Source organism: Neomonachus schauinslandi, chromosome 2, assembly GCF_002201575.2.
Source record: "Neomonachus schauinslandi chromosome 2, ASM220157v2, whole genome shotgun sequence".
Classification (NCBI taxonomy): domain Eukaryota; kingdom Metazoa; phylum Chordata; class Mammalia; order Carnivora; family Phocidae; genus Neomonachus; species Neomonachus schauinslandi.
Genome location: NC_058404.1, coordinates 190,086,018 through 190,107,363, shown reverse-complemented (window position 1 = coordinate 190,107,363; position 21,346 = coordinate 190,086,018). Strand labels below are relative to the sequence as shown.

At 44.7% G+C, this 21,346-nt stretch overlaps 1 protein-coding gene across 1 annotated transcript in view; it reads right to left on the bottom strand.

Moving 5' to 3' along the window:
- Window positions 1-20,597, bottom strand: part of FAM184B (family with sequence similarity 184 member B) — a 148,221-nt gene extending 127,624 nt beyond the window's left edge. The window contains exon 1 of the mRNA XM_044912765.1: window positions 20,451-20,597. Coding sequence (XP_044768700.1) covers window positions 20,451-20,597 — 147 coding nt within the window. The remainder of the gene's footprint in view (window positions 1-20,450) is intronic.
- Window positions 20,598-21,346: the final 749 nt, after the last annotated feature.

Sequence of the window (21,346 nt, the reverse complement as noted above, 5' to 3'; positions counted from 1 at the left end):
AATGACAGCCAGGTCACCGATGGCCATTTACGATGGCTTCTATTCAGGACTCGACCATCTTCCATCTTTGCACCACTTGCCCCCAGTCAACACTCCCTCTTTTTTTTTTTTTTTTAAGATTTTATTTATTTATTTGAGAGAGAGAGAGAGAGAAACAGCATGAGAGGGGATAGGGTCAGAGGGAGAAGCAGGCTCCCCGCTGAGCCGGGAGCCCGACGTGGGGCTCGATCCCAGGACTCCGGGATCATGACCTGAGCCGAAGGCAGTCGCTTAACCAACTGAGCCACCCAGGCGCCCCAACACTCCCTCCTGAAGGCCTCTCCCCCAAGGTGAAACACCAGTTCATCTGTGTCTCCCGATACCTCTCCCAAGGATCTCTCAGGCTCTCTTTCATAGGGTAGCAATGTCAAAGGTTCTCGTTTTGACAGCTCTTTGTTCTAACTCTACAAATTCTCCCTGGGAAAGCTGCCAAAGGACCTATTTCCACAACGACTTTGAACAATCTCCATCCCATGAATGGAAGTACCCAGCACAGAATCAGCTTATGCTAAATATTTACTGAGTGAAGGAGTAAATGACAAAATAAACAAACTATCTCCTGTAAGCTGAAATATTCTTAGTCTAGCTCTTTTTTCTGAGCTCCAGCCCTGCTGTCTTAGGGGCTGCCCACAGCTGCATAACAAACTACCCCCAAACTCAATGACTTACAACAAGAAGCATTTTTTTTCTTATGTAGGCTAACCATGGTTGAGCTGATCTAGGCTGGGCTTGGCTAGAAGGGATCTGCTCTACCTTTTAGATTTTGAATCATCTGGGTTTGGCTCCAGGCTATGAGAGCTGGATTCGGGTCTCCTCATTTGGGGCCAGACTATAAGGACAGTGGTCACTCAGCACATGGTTTCCTCATGGCAATCTCCAAACTGTACAAGCACAATGAAGGCCTCTGCCCGTGTTCACATCCTCTAACACCCCACAGAGCAAGCAAGTCTCAAGGAGAAGCCCATCGTCAATGGGATGAGGATGTAATCTCTGCTCATGGGATGGGGGAGAGGGATAGGAGTGAGTGAATATTTGCTGAAATATAATGCAAACATCTAAACTGACACAACTACATATCAAATTTCCTACAAGATACCTCCCCCTTGAATGTCTTACAAAGTCCTTAAATTCTCCATGTTGTTTGCTAAGAACCCAGCACTGCCAAATTCCTCCTTCAGAAGAATCGGGTCTCCTTGTCCATGTCCTATTAGCAGGGGATCCTGATGAATTTGGACAGAATTCCAAACACTTACTTCTAACAAACAGCCAGCTCCCCTGAATTCTGAATCACCCACCTTCTAGAACCCCTCATTGTGCTGGCCCACACAGCTGAAGAGCTCTCCCACTGCAGACATGTGCCTGACTCACTCTTGTGTTGTCTGTGGAGTCTCAATGGGATGTTCACTTCCCAGCTCCCACTGTTCAGTGCGAGTTCTTCCCCTGCCCGTCAACTCCAGCTACCAAGGTCCCACCAGACCCTGTGCCTCAGCTTGCCTAAATCACAATGAGGAGACTGCACACCGCACAGCCCTTTTGAGCACTCACCTGTTATAATGGAAATCAGCTTCTCTAGATCAGCTCTTCTCTGAAGACAGCATCTCATGGACAGGGCTGTGAACCACTTTTCATGGAACTGATATTAGGACCCACCAAAGGGGAGCAAGGTCAGAAAATGAGTTACTGATCAGCTTCTGCTTTCCCACAGCCTGGTTTAGATTACATTTGCTCATACACGCATATACACACACACATAACCCTATACCCAGTTCTAATCTTCCCACTCATATTTATTTAGGCTGTCGCCAGATAATTTGATAGGCTTCTTTAGGACAAATGGGCCCTGCTCCGGGAGGCTGAGGACAGGAATAGCAAGTCTGGACAGGCATACTTTGGCAGCACGAAGAGGAAAAGCTTTGCTAGATGAATGTTGGCAGTACTGCTGGCTCTTGCCTGCTGTATTAATTTCTCCTTTAAAAGAAAGCTGACCCATTTTTTCCAGCCCACAGCCCTAATGGACTCGTATTCAGAGGCCATCCTTCTCCCACATAAAGAGCTGTATTGTGTTTAATGATAAGCCTTTTAATGGAATTTGCTATTTCTGGGTCTCTGGGAAAATGCCATTAATGAGCTTGCAAGTGCAAGGTAAAGCAGATGCTCTGGGGGCACGCTTCTCAAGGGCAGACTACCCTGGCAAGATGATGAACAAAAACCCAGAAAACAGGTTTTTTCTCACTGTCTTGGCACTGGTTTGGCCTAACCAAAACTACGATCTAGACCAACTTTGTCTTCAAAATGTTAAGGTATCACCCTTAACCACCCCCACGCTACCCACCCCCCAACATCCTATCTGGAGGCCCCTGATTCTGATGTCACTCACAACAAATGCTTCTGTCATCCTCATCATAACCAAATTGTCAGCAGAGTGCAGGACTCTGACCAAGAGGGGCGCCTGGCTGGCTCAGTTGTTTAAGCAGCTGCCTTCAGCTCAGGTCATGGTCTCAGGGTCCTGGGATCGAGCCCCACATCAGGCTCCCTGCTCAGCAGGAAGCTTGCTTCTCCCTCTCCCACTCCCCTGCTTGTGACCCCTCTTTCTCTCTGTCAAATAAATAAATAAAATCTTTAAAAAAAAAAAAGAAAGACTCTGACCAAGACTCATGGGTCAACCAGGCGGACTAATATCTGTCACTCCTTCAAAACCTATAATTGGTCAATGTCCATTTAAGAGACTGAGCACAACATAAGACAAGTGGAACCCACATTGTGAAGACAGGAGAGGGGGTGAGGAGTCTCCAAGTGCCTGGGTCCAGCTCACAGGTCAGATGGTGGTCATGTCTTTTTGATGGCAGTCCCCAACAGTGCAATACGTCTGCCATCTTGGCATCCCTTGGCACCTCCTGGGACGTGCTGGCACCTCTGACACATGGGGAGCTTTGCTGGCACACACACCCTCTAAAGATATATAAAAAAGGTGTAAGAGGAGGTCCTGGTCCTCAAGGGTTTAACAGTTCAAAGTAATCCAACTCATATTACTGAGTAGTATTGAGAGAAAGGCACTATGCTAGAAGTGGTTGCAAGTTCAAAAATGAGGAAGACAGAATAGAGAATCCTGGTTATCTCAAAGGCTTGCTCAACCTGAGGTCTGCAGCATCACCTGAGCTGGTTTACTTTTTATTTATTTTTTTAAAGTTTTTATTTATTTATTTGAGAGAGAGAAGTGAGAGAGCACAAGCAGGGGTAGCGGCAGAGGGAGAGGGAGAAGCAGGCTCCCCGCCGAGCACAGAGCCTGAGGCAGGCAGGGTTCAATCCCAGGACCCTGAGATCATGACCTGCGCTGAAGGCAGGCGCTTAACCAACAGCCACCCTGGCACTCCACCTGAGCTGGTTTAAAATGAGATACCACCTCACACCAGTCAGAATGGCTAAAATTAACAACTCAGGAAACAACAGATGGTGGCGAGGATGCACAGAAAGGGGAAACCGAACGTAAACTGGTGCAGCCACTCTGAAAAACAGTATGGAGGTTCCTCAAAAAGTTAAATGTAGAGCTACCCTACGACCCAGCAATTGCACTATTAGGTATTTATCCAAAGAGTACAAACATAGTGATTTGAAGGGGCACATGCACCCCAGAATTTATAGCAGCAATGTCCACAATAGCCAAACTAAGGGAGAGCCCAGATTTCCATCGACAGATGAATGGATAAAGAAAATGTGGTGTGTATATATATACAATGGAATATTACTCTGCCACCAAAAAGAATGAAATCTTGCCATTTGCAATGACATGGATGGAATGGAGGGTATTATACTAAGCACAATAAGTCAGCCAGAAAAATACAAACATCATATGAGTTCACTCACATGTGGAATTTAAGAAACAAAACAGAGAAGCATAAGGGAAGGGAAGGAAAACTAAAATAAGATATAAACAGAGAGGGAGACAAACCATAAGAGACTCTTAACTACAGGAAACAAACAGCGTTGCTGGAGGGGAGGTGAGGGGATGGGGTAATTGGGTGATGGGCATTAAGGAGGGCACTTGAAATAATGAGCACTGGGTGTTGTATGCAATTGATGAATCACTAAATTCTACCCTGAAACTAATAATACACTACATGTTAATTAAATTGAATTTAAATAAAAAATAAAATGCATATTCTCAGGCCTCACCAGGGACTGACTGAATACGAAATGCTTCAGGTGGGCCTAGTCACTCGTGTTTAACACTAACATTTGAGGAGCATAGGCCTAAAGAGCTTCTAGAGAAGTGCAGGAAATAAGACAAACACTCAAGCTTTCTGCTACCAGCCAGGGCAAGCCCAGGGCCCGGCCATGGCCCAGGACCAATCACCTAGGCCAGAGCCTGTGGCTTCAGAGTCATGCTGAAGTCACAGCCACCAGTGAATTTTAAAAATGCATAGTTGCTGGGTGCCTGGGTGGCTCAGTTGGTTAAGTGACTGCCTTCGGCTCAGGTCATGATCCTGGAGTCCCGGGATCGAGTCCCATATCGGGCTCCTTGCTCGGCAGGGGGTCTGCTTCTCCCTCTGACCCTCCCCCCTCTCATGTGCTCTCTCTCTCTCATTCTCTCTCTCAAATAAATAAATAAAATCTTTAAAAAAAAAATGCATAGTTGCCGGAGCTCCACCCAAAAGCTTTCATTTGCTGGTCTGAATTTCTGTTAAAAAACATTGACAGTTATCAGAGGAGAGAAGCTCAGCAGGTGTCGAAGCAGCTGTCAATAATGGGGAAGTGGGGACTGTAAAAAGGCGGTGTATTTCCTTCCTGTGGCTGCCATAACAAGCTTGTTTAAAACAACAGAACTTTATGGGGCACCTGGGTGGCTCAGTTGGCTAAGCCTCCAACTCTTGGTTTCGGCTCAGGTTGCAATCTCATGGGTTGCGGGATCGAGCCCCAGCTTCAGGGCTCCCCACTCAGCGGGGAGTCTGCTTGAGATTCTCTCCTCTGTCCCTCCCCCCACTCTTTCTCTTTCTCTCTTTCAAATAAACAAATAAATCTTTAAAAAAACAACAACAGAACTTCATTCTCTCACAGTCTAGAGGTCAGAAGTTCAAAGTCAAGGTGCCTGCAGGCCTCACTCCCTCCTAATGCTCCTAGGGAGAATCATCCAACCTTGGCCTCTTCCAGCCTCTGGTGGCTCCACTGCTCCAGGCTCTGCCTCTGTCTTCACACGGCCTTAAACCTCCTCCCTGTCTTCTCTTCCGTCTCAGATCTCCCTTTGCTGTTCTCTTCTAAGGACACTTGTCATTGCATTTAGGGCCCACTCAGATAATGGAAGACTATCTCATCTAAAGATGCTTAACTTAACCTGCAAAGACCCCTTTTCCTCATGAGGTAGGATTCACAGGTTCCAGGGATTTGACATCTATCAGGGGACCGTTTTTTTTGCGTCTACCACAGCAACCAACAAGAGAAGACAGCATGTGCCCAGTACACAATTAGCACGAAGCAGTAAAAGACTGAGAAGCAGTCTCTTGGGCCTGCTTTTTAACCAAATGAGAGCCTGAAGTTCAAGTGGCAAAGTTATTATGGTAGCTGTTCAGGATTCAGCAGGCAGGGACATTGCTTTTCAGGAAGATTTTACCACCATTCTGCTTCAAAAGACTGAGAAGAATACTATTGAGGATGATGACATCAAGGAATCACAAGTAGGTCTCTGCTTCCTGTTCTGAAGTTTCCACAGCTAAGAGAAAGGCTCTCTCAGGAGACCAGGGACAAGACGGGGAGAACCACTGGTGTGGGACTGATTCTACCAGACCCCTGAGCTCTGAGAAAGCTGCTTGTTTCTCTGCTGCCTTGAGCAACCTACGAGCATTTTCTAGTTGCATCCTCTTACTCTGAAGGATCAGAATATAGTGAGTAACTTCAAACAGGTCCATTAAGCAGTCAGAATGTGAACTGACCACCTGGGCCAGTGATTATGTCACTGTAGTTTGAAAGTAATTACAGGTGCCCCCCCCAACCCTTGTCTGCAGGGGATATATCCCAAGACCCCCAGATAGTACCGAACCTACTGTATGTTTAAGGCTTAATTTATAAACTAGGCATAGTAAGAGATTAACAATAAGAACTACTAATAAAATAGAACAATTTTAATGCTATACTGTAATGAAAGTTATGTGAATGTGGTCTCTCTCTCTCTCTCTCAAAATATCTTACTGTACTCACCCTTCTTCTTGTGATGATGTGAGCTGATAAAATGCCGTGTGATGAGATGAAGTGAGGGGAATGATGTAGGCTTTGTGACATATATATCACAATATATCAGGAGGATCACCTGCTTTGGACTGTAGTTGACCCCAGGTCACTGAAACCATGGAGAAAGGGGGACTACTGTACACCATTGTCTCTGCAACTATGCGTGTTTTTCCATGGAACTGTTCCAGTATTCGGATTATAGAGGGAAGAGAGCTGTAATAAATGCCTTTAAAAATGGCAAGCTTTGGGGGGGTGCCTGCGTGGTTCAGTCAGTTAAGCTTCTGATTCTTGATTTCGGCTCCAGTCATGATCTCAGGTTTGTGGGATCAAGCCCAGCGTTGAGCTCCATGCTCAGCGTGGAGTCGGCTTGAGATTCTCTCTCTCCCTCTCCCTCTGCCCTTCTCCCTCCACACATATGCAAGAGCACTCTCTCTCTCTGAAGATAAAAAAAAAAATCTTTTAAAAAAATGGCAAGCTTTGAAGTTAGCAAGTAAGGAGGACACCTTGTCTATGAGACTGTTTTCAACTAATTACTAAATACTCCTCTCTCCAGGTCTCTCCCTTCCAATCTTCCTAATATTCCTTCATAGGAGTCTATAACAAAGGTGAGTTGTGCTCATAGAAATTTAACTGAAGAAAATAATCTAACAAGTGTGCAGCAATACAGTCTCAATGTCCATCATAGGGGCGCTTGGGTGGCTCAGTCGGTTAAATGTCCAACTCTTGATTTTGGCTCAGGTCGTGATCTCAGGGTTGTGAAATTGAGCCCCATGTTGGGCTCTGCTTGTCCCTCTCCCTCTGCTCCTCCGTTCATGCACTCTCTCTATCCACAAAAAAAAAAAAGATTGTCTGCCTCTCCTTCTGGCCCTTCCTTTCCCCCTTCTTCCTCTCTAATAAAAAATGTCCATCGTAATACTAATTACAATAATGAAAAACCAGAATCAACCAAAATGTCCACCAATTATAGTCCCTGCCTATCTCAGGAAAACTTCCTTGATCCCTCAGGCTGTTCAATGTTTTCATACTTCTTGCTTGGTAGCATATCAAAATTGTAATTCAATTGCTATATAAAAACAGTAGAAGCTGTCTTAATCAGTCTCCATTCAAACAACTTGCGGATAACTAGTACTCTTCATCCTTTCTCTGGAAAACCACAACAATTCTGATCACCCTGTCACTTGTTTGAGTCAGTTGTATCTGCTGCTGTAATCATGTAATCTAACATCATACTAAGTCAGTTATGTATGAATGTAAAAAGTAAGTTGTTCCTATGAAAACTAAGTTGAACGCTTTGGACGGATTCAATAAAGGAACACTGCTAAAGAAAAAAAATCTAGAGTATCTAGATTCTCTTCTCCACATCAAGACACCCAAATAAGAAAGAGTACAGATGCGGGCACCTGGGTGGCTCAGTTGGTTAAGCGACTGCCTTCAGCTCAGGTCATGATCCTGGAGTCCCTGGATCGAGTCCCGCATCGGGCTCCCTGCTCGGCAGGGAGTCTGCTTCTCCCTCTGACCCTCCTCCCTCTCATGCTCTCTGTATCTCATTCTCTCTGTCTCAAATAAATAAATAAAATCTTTAAAAAAAAAAAAAAAAAGAAAGAAAGAGTACAGATGCATTATGGGAAATAGAACAGATGCACTGTGGGAAATAGGACAGGTGCATTATGGGTAGGGTGACCTCATATCCAGGTCAATCTAGGACAGTCCCTGTTTACACCTGTTGTTTCAGCGCCCTACCCGGTTTAGTGCTCCCTTTCATTCTCAGAAGTGTCCAATTTGGGTGATAAATTAGAAGGTCACTCTAACTACGACTATAGTTTATGTAAGACAAATAAAGTTTAATGCCAATCAGCAGGCCATCCCAAAGAATTAAAACCGAGCCTCACAGGAAAAGATTAGTGAATGAATGTTCATATACATGTTTTAAACTGGGGTCCTCAGACTTCTTTCTGTAAAGGTCCAGATAGTAATTATTTTAGGCTTTAGTCAGTCTCTGTCCCAACTATTCAAACCTGCCATCACTTTTGTGCCAAACAAAAGCTACCCTAGATAATCCATAAATGAATGTGCAGAGCTGTGTTCCAACAAAACTTTATTTTGGACACTACCTTTGAATTTCATATAATTTTCACATGTCACAAAATATTGTTCTTTTTTTTTTTTTTTTAAAGATTTTATTTATTTATTCATGAGAGACAGAGAGAGAGAGGCAGAGGGAGAAGCAGGCTCCCAAGGAGCAGAGAGCCCGATGCGGGACTCGATCCCAGGACCCCGGGATCATGACCTGAGCCGAAAGCAGACGCTTAACCATCTGAGCCACCCAGGTGCCCCAAAATATTGTTCTTATTTTTAAAATTTTTTTCAAGCATTTAAAAATGTGAAAACCGGGCGCCTGGGTGGCTCAGTCGTTAAGCGTCTGCCTTCGGCTCAGGTCATGATCCCAGGGCCCTGGGATCGAGTCCCACATCGGGCTCCCTGCTCGGCAGGAAGCCTGCTTCTCCCTCTCCCACTCCCCCTGCTTGTGTTCCTGCTCTCGCTGTCTCTCTCTCTCTGTCAAATAAATAAATAAAATCTTTTAAATAAATAAATAAACAAATAAATAAATAAAAATAAAAATAAAAATGTGAAAACCATTCTTGATTCACAAGCCATACAAAGACGGGCAGTGGGCTGATTTAGCCTGTGGGCCATAGTTTGTTGACCTTTGTTGTAAGTTTTAAAAAAATAATGTTATGTATGTGTTAGATTTTTTTCCTTCGTGGTTTTCATTTTTCAATTATTCAAAATGCTCAAATGGCATTGAATAAAAGGGCTTCCGTTGTATTTGTTCACATTCTTTCTATTTCTCTTGCCTGTAAGGTCCATAATATAAGTGATTTTACCTGGCACATAACAGGTGCTCAGTAAATGTTTCCTAGATGAAAGAAATTATACAATATTTATACACTGGAAAACTAACACAACCATGAAAAATTATGTTGGCAAGCTCAAGGTCTATTGTGAAAGGTTAAAAAAAAAAAAACCCAGGTAACACAATAGTTATGTATGATGTAACTCTAGTTTGAGAAATTATAAGTCTATGTTTGCATGGGAAATTATATAGCAAGCTATACAAAAATATTATCAGTTATTATATCACTATAGTTATTACAGGTTTGGGGATGCTTTAAAATCTTTTTTTTTTTTGCTTGTATTTTTGACTTTTTTAAATGGATATATTTTCTAAAATGGTGTATGATTTCTCATTGCTGTTTTATCTTACCTTATAAATCTCATGTCCTGAAGGAATTTACATCTGACCAGTGGAGACACCAGGGTTGGTCAGACCCTGTGTCTGTGGTCAGGGGCCAGGAGGGACTTAAATGAGATGCTGGCCTGGGAGGGAATGGGGGAAGTCCACTTATTTGTCAGATAGAACCAGTTCTCCACACCACTCAGGAAGTTAGAGATTAGTACCTCCTGAGTTCTGGCCTTGAAAAAAGCTACTCCACTTTCCCGTAAAATGTATGTAGGCTGTGGTTAAACTTTGATATTTGATGCTAGGAGCAAAGGGAGGTCCAGGAAGAGTTTTGTGCATTTAGCCCATCAAAGAACCCTTGTGGGCACCCATCACTAAACAGGCACTGTTTTAGGCCCTGGAGGTACAGGAGAGAACAAAGCAGACAGAAATCCTTGCCCTCAAGGCACTTCCTCTGGGGAGAAGAGAAAAGGATAAACAGTGAGAGGGAGAAATGATGACAACAGATGGAGCTGACGGGGCCTCGGACACGGGATGGGCAACAGCACCGTCCAGGTGGACAGGTTGGCCCGGTCTGAAGAGACATCTGAGCCGAGCCCGGTCAGCCAAGCCAGGATCAGGCAGATGAAACCAACAGAACAAAGACACCGAGCAGCACAAACCGGGCACATCTGAAGGCCCAAAAGAAGGCCGGTGTAGCCAGGGAGAGGACACTGAGACACGGAAAGCAGCCACCTCAGGTGACCACGACAGAATTTATTCTATGTGAACAAATGTCATTCCAAGTGAAACAGGCAGCCACTGTGGGTTTTGAACAGAAGAATGACACGTTCTGGCTTATATTTTCAAAGCTCATTCTTGCCCCCATGTGAGGCGGCAAGGGTGGACCACAATGCCCCTCAGGAGGCCACCCAGCAGGGGTTGGGGCGGGGAGGGGGGGTGGAAACGGGGAACAGAGGTGGGCTGATTGGTATTCGTTTCCAGGGTGAAGTCACCGGGACTTGCTTCAGAACTGCATTTAAGCAGGAGGAAGATAGGATTCAGTTCGTTTGCTTTGATTTGATTTTTGTCTGTTTTCATTTAGTGGCTTTATCGAGATAACGACTCTTACACCATACAATTTCCCCAGTTAAAGTACAAGTCAGTGGCTTTAAGTACGTTCACAGAGTCGTGTAACCATCAGTACAACTGACTTTAGCATATTTTCTTTACCCTAGAAAAAAAAGCTTGCATCCCGTAGCGACTACCTGCCCCCCTCCCCGCCACCTTGTACTCTGTACCACATTTTATTTATCCGTTCTTCAACTGATGGACTTGTGGCTTATTTCCTTTTGGGGACTATTATGAATAGTGCTGCTCTGAAAACTGTATATGAGTTTTTGTGTGGGTGTGTGTTTTAATTTCTCTTGAGGACTTTGGAATTGCTGGTTCATACAATAACTGTTGAACAGAGGAACTGCCAGACCGTTTTCCAAAGCGGCTGCCATGTTGTATGTTCCCACCAGCAGTGTGTGAGGGTGTGATTCAGTTTTAAGGTCACTCTGGCTGCTGTGTGGAAGGAGGAGTGATGCAGACATCAGAATGCTCATGCAAAAGTGAAGGCATCTTAGTAGGGTGCAAAGACAACCAACTTAAAGTGTACCTCATGGTGTTTTATGGCAAAAAGATTTTTGTGAGATAGCCACCTTTACACCATGAATCACATCATTAAATGGAAAGATTCCAACGGAGAGAACTTGTTAAAACAGATCTGCAGTTTTCCAATCTCGAATCCGAAAGCAAACTGGTATTGAACATCTGTCCCCAAACAAGCTCCAACAAGCAGGAGGGTATTTTCAGAGAAGCTGCGGGAGTCAGTGGGTGCAATAAAACTTCCACACCTTTAAGCCATGAAAACACAGGGCTCAAGTGGGAGCCTGTTGCTGAGGACTCCTGTGCTAACAGGCATCACTCCTACTGCCTTGGGACACTGCCCCTCTGTCCCAGAGAAGGGCTGGCTTTGTTCCCATTGCTGGTTTTGATGACTGCGCAAGAGTCTTGTCCCTCTGCAGTTCTTCCCATTCAGAAAGGGAAGGGAAACCAGTATCTATCAAGCTCACGCTATGACCAGTTGTGGGTGAGATGCTCCACGTTAAGTCAGTGAAACCTCCTCTGTCAAATCATCAAGGAAGAAAGACCTATTTTTTCCTATCAGAGATGAGGAAAGTTGACCCCTTTGTATTGGAAGGTCAGAAAAGGCCTCTCTAAAAAGATGGTCTTTTAACTGATACCAGCCATGTAAGAAGCAGGAGGAAGAACAGTCCAAGGTAAACTCCAAAATTGTTCATTAGCTCTCCAAGTCTCTTCATGTTTATTCTCATTTAATTTTCACTTATATTCACTAGTATAAATAAGAGTAAGAAGTATCCCTCTAGGAATAAATCAAGTTTAAATTGACTGAAAAGATAACTTTGAGTCAAAATTAGAATTGTTTTGGGGCACCTGATTGGCTCAGTCGGTTAAGCATCTGCCTTCAGCTCAGGTCATGATCCCAGGGTCCTGGGATCGAGCCCCACATCGGGCTACCTGCTCTGTGGACAGTCTGCTTCTCCCTCTCCCTCTGACCCTCCCCCCTTCTCATGCTCTCTCTCGTCCTCTCTCTCTTTCTTGTCCTCTCTCTCTCTCTCAAGTGAATAAATAAAAAATCTTTTAAAAAAAGAAATTATAATGTTTTTCCTTAATCTTTCTGATTATACCCAGGACCTATTCTCCATAACATTATCACCCACTTCATCCCTACAGACATCCACTATCTCCCCCACACATTAGGATCACTGTCTCTGCTAACCTGTCTTTTTTTTTTTTAAAGAATTTATTTATGTGTGTGTGTGAGAGAGAGATAGTGAGAAAGAGCACGAGGGGGTGGGGAGAGGGAGAAGCAGATTCCCTGCTGAGCAGGGAGCCCGACGCGGGACTCGATCCCAGAACCCTGGGATCATGACCCGAACCAAAGGCAGATGCTCAACCGACTAAGCCACCCAGGCGCCCCTCTGCTAACATGTCTTAGTAGACGTTGGACCAGGGGGAGATCATGTAAAAATCAATGGCATGGCAGACAGAGTAGAATGTGTGCTTCTATGGGCAGATCACTCCATGAGGAAAAAGGGAGGATGAGGAAAGAGCTCCACCCAATCCCTGCTCTCAGCCTCACTAATTGGATACACCTTTCTCCTTCCATGGGAAAAAGTAGTGAAGATAATTGGGAGAGGTTATGGAAACATAAGGATGACCAGGAAGGAAATATCATCTCCACCACCCCCCCCACACACAGCCAACACTGGGTACTGGATGTCCTGGTTCTGTCAATACGTACTAATGTAACGTCGGGCAAGAATGCTGGCCCTCTCTCCTGGGTCTTGGATTTTTCCTCCCTCCATTAAAGACGGTGCTTCCCTCCTGTTATGCAGAACTGCTGTGCACACAGAGGATGAGTAAATATGTCAAAACCTTTGCAAAGAACACAAACACTATAAAAAAGAATGAAATCTTGCTATTTGCAACAACACAGATGGATCTGGAGGGTACAATGCTAAGTGGAATAAGACAGAGAAAGACAAATACCCTATGATTTCACTCATATGCAGAACCTAAGAAATAAAACAAATGAAGAAACAAACAATACAGAAAGACTCATAAATATAGAGAACAAACTGGTAGTTGCTAGAGAGGAAGAGAGTTGGGGAGATAGGTGAAAGAGGTGATGGAGATTAAGAGGTACAAACTTCCAGTTATAAAATAGATTAGTCAAGGGGTACCTGGATGGTGCAGTCGGTTAAGAGTCCGACTCTTGGTTTTGACTCAGGCTGTGATCTCAGGATGGTGAGATCGAGCCCCATGTCGGGCTCTGTGCTCAGTGGGGAGTCTGCTTGAGATTCTCTCCCTCTGCCCCTCTTCCTCCCACCGCACTGTCTCTCTCTAAATAAATAAATCTTAAAATAAAATAGGTAAGTCAAAGGGATGAAAGTATAGCACAAGGAGCGTAGTCTTGTTCCTGCAGTGATTTTTGTTTTGAGCTTTGTGCAATGTATGAAACTGCTGAATCACTATGTTGTACACCTGATATTAATATAACATTGTCTCAACTATACTTAATAAAATAAATAAATAATAAAAGGGGGGGTGAGGAACTAACATAAAGCCTTAAAGCTCAAAAAGAAAACATTACAAACATTAAAAAAAATCATAAGGTATTACTGATGTGTAGATGTTGCAGGCCCTTGATTGCAGGGTCTTCTAAGAGACTGGCACAGATCCTTTTCAAGGGGTGCCTGAGAGGGTCCCGTCGGGTTATTCTACTCCTTACACTTTTAGCTTGGCAGCTTCTGGCACCTGACAGGACGGCTCCTTGCCTCCTGGGCACTCTTCCTCTGATCGGGAGATGGGAGGGAGTGCCACGTGTATGCGGTTATCACGCTTGCGGTCCCAGTTCCTGAGAGGCAGTCTTCAGTTCGAGAGATGGCTCATGGAGAGGGAATGCACATGTTCCCATTCATTTTCTTGGTCTAATATAAAGCTTCTATTTGGGACAAGCCATTCTATGCCTCTTTGAAAGTTGGAACTGGGGAATCCCTGGGTGTGAGGGATGCCAAGCCTTCTGGGCATGAGGATATGGAGAGCCCCGCCAAAAAAAGAATCAGCTGGAGGTTGCTAGGACAGGGCAGAAAGTAGAGGCTGGCCTGACAGGCCCAGGGTCAGGGCTGGACAAACCTGCCTCATGCTTTCCCAAAGGCTTTAGTAGGGTAATGGATGTGGAACTTCGCTTGGCCCAGATGACTCCTCTGTGCCCACTTTACTACTTAAAGCTTCAAGTGCTCTGAAACATGGTTCTTGACCCTGAGTTAACATCAAGAGTTCTTGAGGGGCTCTGAGAAAAGAGCAATGCCTGTCACTTCTCTCTCCTCTCCTTCACAGATGGGGCCCGGAGCCTTGTATGCTTTGTGTTTGTTTTAAATTTTTTTATTTGGAAACGATTTCAAACTTAGGAAAACACTGCCAGAAAAAGAACAATACAAAGAACATCCCCATACCCTTTATTGAGACTCACCTGTGCTTCACATTTGTCCCATTTGTTTTATCATTTGCTCTCTTTCTAAATTTTATTTATTTTTAACTTATTTATAAAATAAAATGCTTTGAGAGTAAGACATCATACTTACGTCCTTAAAAGAAGACCTATTTTGGGGCGCCTGGGTGGTGCAGTCAGTTAAGTGTCCAACTCTTGATTTCGGCTCAGGTCATGATCTCAGGGTTTTGAGATCGAGCCCGGTGTTGGGCTCCGTGCTCAGTGAGGAGTCTGCTTAAGATTATCTCTCCCTCTCCCTCTGCCCCTCTGCCCAACCCACACTCCCTGCACATGCATGTGTGCGTGCACTCTCTCTCAAATAAATAAATAAATCTTTTTTTTTTTTTAAACTAAGACCTATCTCAATGTGCATTACCTCAGAATAAGGATATGTTGTTGCATAGCCACATAGTATATTTTCAACCCCAGCAAATTTAACATTGACATACACGCTTTTCACTTCTCTACCATTGTATTCCAGTTTGTCAGTAGACTTGACAGTCTCCTGACAGCATTTTTCCTTCCAGTAGAGACTCCAGTCTAGGATCCATCTAGTTGTCTCACTCGTGTATTTTTTTTTTTTTTTAAGATTTTATTTATTTATTTGACAGAGAGAAGGAACACAAGCAGAAGGAGTGGGAGAGGGAGAAGCAGGCTTCCCTCCGAGCAGGGAGCCCGATGTGGGGCTTGATCCCAGGACCCTGGGATCATGACCTGAGCTGAAGGCAGATGCTTAATGACTGAGCCACCCAGGCACCCCTCACTGGTGTATTTTTTAAAAGCTCCCCAGGCACCTGGGTGGCTCAGTCGTTAAGCCTCTGCCTTCAGCTCAGGTCATGATCCCAGGGTCCTGGGATCGAGCCCCACATGGGGCTTCCTGCTCGGAGGGAAACCTGCTTCTCCCTCTCCCACTCCCCCTGCTTGTGTTCTCTCTCTTGCTGTGTCTCTGTCAAATAAATAAAATCTTAAAAAAAAAAAAAAGCTCCCCAGGTGATTTTAATGTGTACCTTGGACTCGAACAACCGTGTGAATGAATATTTATTACCCTAACACATATTGAATGTCTACCAGGTGCAAAGTACTGTGAATAAATTAGAGTTTATGATTTTTAAGGGACATACTATATACAAATCAACTATGACATCAGATGGATAAATATCATGAAAGAAATGTTAACCAAATCTGTGGGAGGAAACTTTAAATTTAACAAGCTTACTGAGCGTCTACCATGTGCCAGGCATTGTACGAACTTCTGGAAAAACAGATGTAAGAAAAAAATAATGAATGCACAATTAATAATTAATGAATACATGGTTAATGTCAAAGGCAGGGTTTTTCAAAGGCTTTTCTTGGGCGAAGTGAGACTTTAAATAGATAAGTAGGACTCAGCTTTTAGAGATGAAGACATTTCAGGAGAGTAAACATCAAGATAAAAATGAAGGGCAATAAGTGAACCATGGAGTAAGTAATGTACTTCACTGTAACCCGAGAACTGGGAGCATGGGGTTGGATTGGGTTTTCCTGGAAAAGTAGGCTGAACAATGTAAGATGACAGTCACTTTGGAAAATAGTTTGGCAGTTTCTTCAGAAGTTAAACGTAAATATAACATACAATCCAGGGGCACCTGGGTGGCGAGTTAAGCGTCTGCCTTTGGCTCAGGTCATGATCCTGGGGTCCTGGGATCAAGCCCCGTGTCAGGCTCTCTGCTCAGTGGGGAGTCTACTTGTCCCTCTGCCCCTCCCCACCCCCCTGCTTGTGCTCTCTCTTTCTCTCTCAAATAAATAAATAAAATCTTTTAAAAAAATAACATACAATCCAACAATTCTATTCCCAGGTATCTACCCAATTGTAATGAAAATGTGCGTCCACACGAAGACTTGTATAGGAATGTAATGTTTGTAGCAACATTATTTACAATAGCTCCAAAGTGGAAATGACCCAAATGTCTGCCACAGAAAGTGCATATCCATCAATGGGATACTACTGAGCAATAGAAAGGAATGAATGACTGACATATGCTACGACATGGATGAACCTCAGAAACATTCTGCTAAGATTAAGCAACTAAGTGAAAAGTACCAGATGGAAATACCATATATTATATCAATTCATTGAGTTGAAGTGTCTGGAAAAGACAGATTTATAGAGACAGAAAGTAGATTAATGGTTGCCTGGTATTGGCGTGGGAATGGGGACTGACTACAAATGGGTACCTAGGATAGGTTTCTTTGGGGATAGAAATGTCCTGAAACCTGGATTATGGTTATAATGTAATAACTCTGAACATTTACCCAAAAATGTTGAATCGTACACTTAAATAGATGAATTTTGTAATATGCAAATTATACTTCAATAAAACTGGAAAAATTAGTTATTAAAATCAGAAAGGAAATTAGTAATCTTAGAAATTAAAAATATAATTGAAATTCTAAAACTTAACAGGACTTAAGAGTTGAAGATGGGAAAAACTCTGGACTGGACAACTTATTTAGAGGACTGGCAAACAGAAGGATTGGATTAAGGAATTCACCAGGATGCAACACAGAGGCAAAAAGAATTTTTTAATCACATTTCAGGAGATAGATGAAGAGGCTTCCTCACTGACCTAATGGCGGTTCCAGAAAAGAGAAGGTAGTCGATGACAAAGAAACATTATTTGAAGAGAAAATCATTGATAATTTTTCAGAATTAAAGAGAGCACACCAGTCCTCAACAGAAAGTACACTAACATCTAGAAAGTTCTGGTGAAACTGCTAAACACCAAAATAAAACAAACACAAATCTTAAATGCTATCAAGAGAAAGGCAGACTGACCACAAAGGAATGAAACAGTCTGACAGTAGAATTTTTACCAGCAACAACCAGTGCCAGAAAACAATGGAGTACCTTCATCACTGTACTTTGGGAAAATAAATGTTCACTAGAATTTTATACCCAAATAAATTATCACCCAACACTGAGGGCAAAATAACAACAGTTTCAAATATACAAAGAATTCCCTCCCCCACCCAGACCCCTACTGAAAAGTTTACTAAGAAATAAACTTCAGGGGCGCCTGGGTGGCTCAGTCGTTAAGTGTCTGCCTTCGGCTCAGGTCATGATCCCAGGGTCCTGGGATCGAGCCCCGCATCGGGCTCCCTGCTCTGCGGGAAGCCTGCTTCTCCCTCTCCCACTCCCCCTGCTTGTGATCTCTCTCTGACAAATAAATAAATAAAATCTTTAAAAAAAAAAAAAAAAGAAATGAACTTCAGCTAGAAGAAAAGTGAACCCAAAGAGAAGGCTTTGGATTCAAGAAAAAATAGTGAGAGGTGATGAAATGTCAGTGAATTTAATTAAGGCTTGATTATAAAAATGATTTTTAAATTTAAAAAAGTCAAATACTCTAGATAACAATGGCAAGATGGGAAAGGAGAGGGCTGTTAAATGGTAAAGTTTGCAAAAATCTTTTGCAGGAATGGGGTGCCTGGGTGGCTCAGAGGGTTGAGAGTCCAACTCTTGATCTTGGATCAGGTCATGATCTCAGGGTCATGATCTCAGGGTCCTGAGATTGAGCCCCAGGTGGAGCCCCAGGCTCAGTGGGGAGTCTGCTTGAGATATTCTTTCTCCCTCCGCCCCTCCCCACTCCCCTGCTTCCTCTCTCTTTCTCTCTAAAATAAGTAAATAAATCTTAAAAGAAAATCTTTTGCAGGAAGAAAGAATTATACAATAACTTTGTTAGAAAAAATTATAGTCAAGTACGTATGTTGAAAAAAAAAAGGACAATTCTGAGAAGAACAGAAATAAAACCTAACACCCTCAAACCAGCAGTGGAAAATGAGGGAATATAGATCATTTTACTAATCCAATAGAAGGCAGGGACGGAGGAAAAGGAAGAATGAAAAAGGATGGCACATGAAAAACATAAAACATGATGGAAGAATAAGCCCGAATATATTAGTAATCACAATTAATGCACAAGGATTAAATTCACCTGTCAGAAATACAACTAAAATAAAACTTAACAGAAAGATTCAATCTAATGAGATGGAAAATACACACAAACATTAGCCAAAAGAAAGGTAGCGTATCGATAATCAATATTAAAATGTCTAATTTAATCAATTAGCATAACAACCGTATAAAGAGGCACTACATAATAAGAATCCATTATGATTTTTAATGCAGAATATCCTTTGAGAAACACTGCCTACTGTGCGCTAGGGATCATGCTGCTTTTTCCACTGCTGTCATCTTCAGTGCTTGGCACATAATAGGTGTGTCATAAATACTGCTGAGTGGAATGTTTACCACATTGTATTGAAATGATCTGTTCGTGTGTTTCTTATACACAGGGGTAGGGACTGTGTCTTAGTCAGTTTCATGCCATCAATATTCAGCACAGCACCTGGCACACAGTAGGCACTCCATAAATTCAACTGAATTCAAGGTTAATCTCTTCCATAAAATCTCCCCTAACTGTTCCTGCCCATAATGATTTACCCTTTGTTTCCACTTCTATAGAAGTGGAAACAGTAGTGTCTTTGAGTAGTGTCTTTGAGTTTTCCTTCCATGTTTCAAACCTTGTGTCTCCAAAAACATTTTAGATTCCTTAAAGATAGAGATGTCTTATACTATGCCTAGAGCCTTGAATCAGTATTTTTTAGGGGTTGATGTCACATTTGGATAAATGTAGATTAGATCAGTTGGTGCCAGCCACACATGCCAATGCCTCAAGGGGTATCTCCATTCCCTTTTTTCAATCTTTGACTAATGAAATCACTGTCTGGAGACAGGCTCATATGCAAATAATGTAGAGAAGTTGATGGGAAGGGCAGGAGAAGGCAGCTAGTGTCCAGTTCCAAGACTCTGTGCTCTCTTCCTTCTGGCAAAATAGTCAGAGAGGAAAATGCCTGTGAACCTACAAAAAAATGGGTGTGGGGGGGTGGGAGGGAGATAGAGAAGGGAGCATGCCCCATATACTACTGGACAGAATCTGGACCTGGCCCTTCCACAAGCAGGCATGGTATCAGGAGTTTATTATGAGATCAAAAGGAAACCCCACGACAAACAGCTATATTCCCCCACTGGGACCTTGTAAGAGAGGGCTTTTGTTTCCATCTATACACAAGGCACAGGAGGGGAACCTACAATAAGAAGCTCCTAATAGGGAAGCTGCAGAGAGCTAACCAAGGGCAGTGTGGCATCTTCTTGGTGGTCCTCAGCGGGTCCTGGAGAGGTTCAATCCCGTCCCTGGGAGGAGGTAGGGAGATGGGCGGGCTGACCTCCCAAGGTCTTCTGTAATCCAGTAATTAACTGGGGACTCGTGCACTTCCCCATTTATGCTCTTACACACATCTGCACCAGTCTGATAGTAAGTCCCCCGGGCTGCCTTCCAGGTTTAGTACGGCGCCAGACAAGCTGCTGGCACTCAACAAATGGCTCAAATATTTGTTGAATGAAGGAATAAATTCATCAAGTGTTTAAATAGAGCCCACATGACCTCCCCAGCTGTAAAGTACAACGATGAATAAAATCACAACATTCCAGACCCGATCATTTGAGCAGAGCTGGCAAAGGAAAACAAACGCGCGCGCGCACTCCCACCAGCGCTGATTCAACTAGGTTTCCCACCTTGGGAGCACAGACCACCTGCTCAGCACTGTAGGAGTTTCCTTGGCAAGTATCCTCATTCTCCAGAGAGGCGCTTCCAGAAGGTCAAGTTACCAAGATTTAGGACCGCTTCCCTTACGGGTCGGTCTCCCAGACAAAGTTTCTGCCCGGATTCAGCCTGGGCCTCCCCTGGGCCCGTCCCCCTCCTCCAACCTGGGGCCCCCAGGGCGCGCAGGTCGCCGGCCCGCAGCGCCTTACCTTACCTTGGTGAGCTGGGCGATCTTCTTGCACATTTTCACGTGCATCTCGGGATCCCAGTCCATTCTCCCGTCGGCGTCACCGCGGGCATCAGCTTTGGAGCCCTGGCAAGTCCCGGACGCGTGAATTTTGCTGCTGAGGACAGAAGCCATGGCTATAACGCGTCCAACACTCAAGGGTTCTCGCTCGTGTTCTCGCTGCCCGCGGTGTGCACGTGCGTGCGCGCGCGGGCGTGTGAGCGTGTGGGCTTTCTCCGGAGCGGTGGCACTGCAGTCCCGCCGGCCGCACCGCCGCGCGGCCCCTGCCGCTCCGAGGTGCTGGCCTTTCGGCGGGTCCGCGAGCCCACACTCCCTGCTCCGGCGCTCGCTCGCTGGCTCGCCGGCTCTGCGGGCACCCGCACCCTGCGGCGAGACGCAGAGGATCCGCACGTGCCGCTCGCGACCCGCACGCCGCTCTCCGGCCGGTGAGGGTTTCTCGGGCAACAGTGGAGCTTCCGCGACTAGGAGCCGCCGGCCTTGGAGAGGTTTGCGCTGGCCGCGCGCCGCGCTCTTGGACACGTGGGTGGCTCCGGGCTCCGGACTCAGCAGCGACTGCCCCCGCCCGTGGTGGGCATCCCAAGCCAAGGAAGAATTAAAGCCGGCCTCAGCGTCTGGCAGCCGGGGCGCACGGTCTGGGAAGGGGCCCTTGGCGATGTTCTCCGGGGCGAACGGGTGGCGAGTGACAGGGCACCTTGACCAGCACACTCAGCCGGAGCCTCCGGAACCTCCGAGCTCGGCGCTGAAGGCGGAGATGGGGGGCAGGAGGTCTTGAGAGGGAAAGGGAGGTAAGAGCAAGTCGCGAGGACGCGACGAGGTACCGGGACCCGGGCGCACAGTGTGGGCCCCAGTCGGGGCTGCGGGTA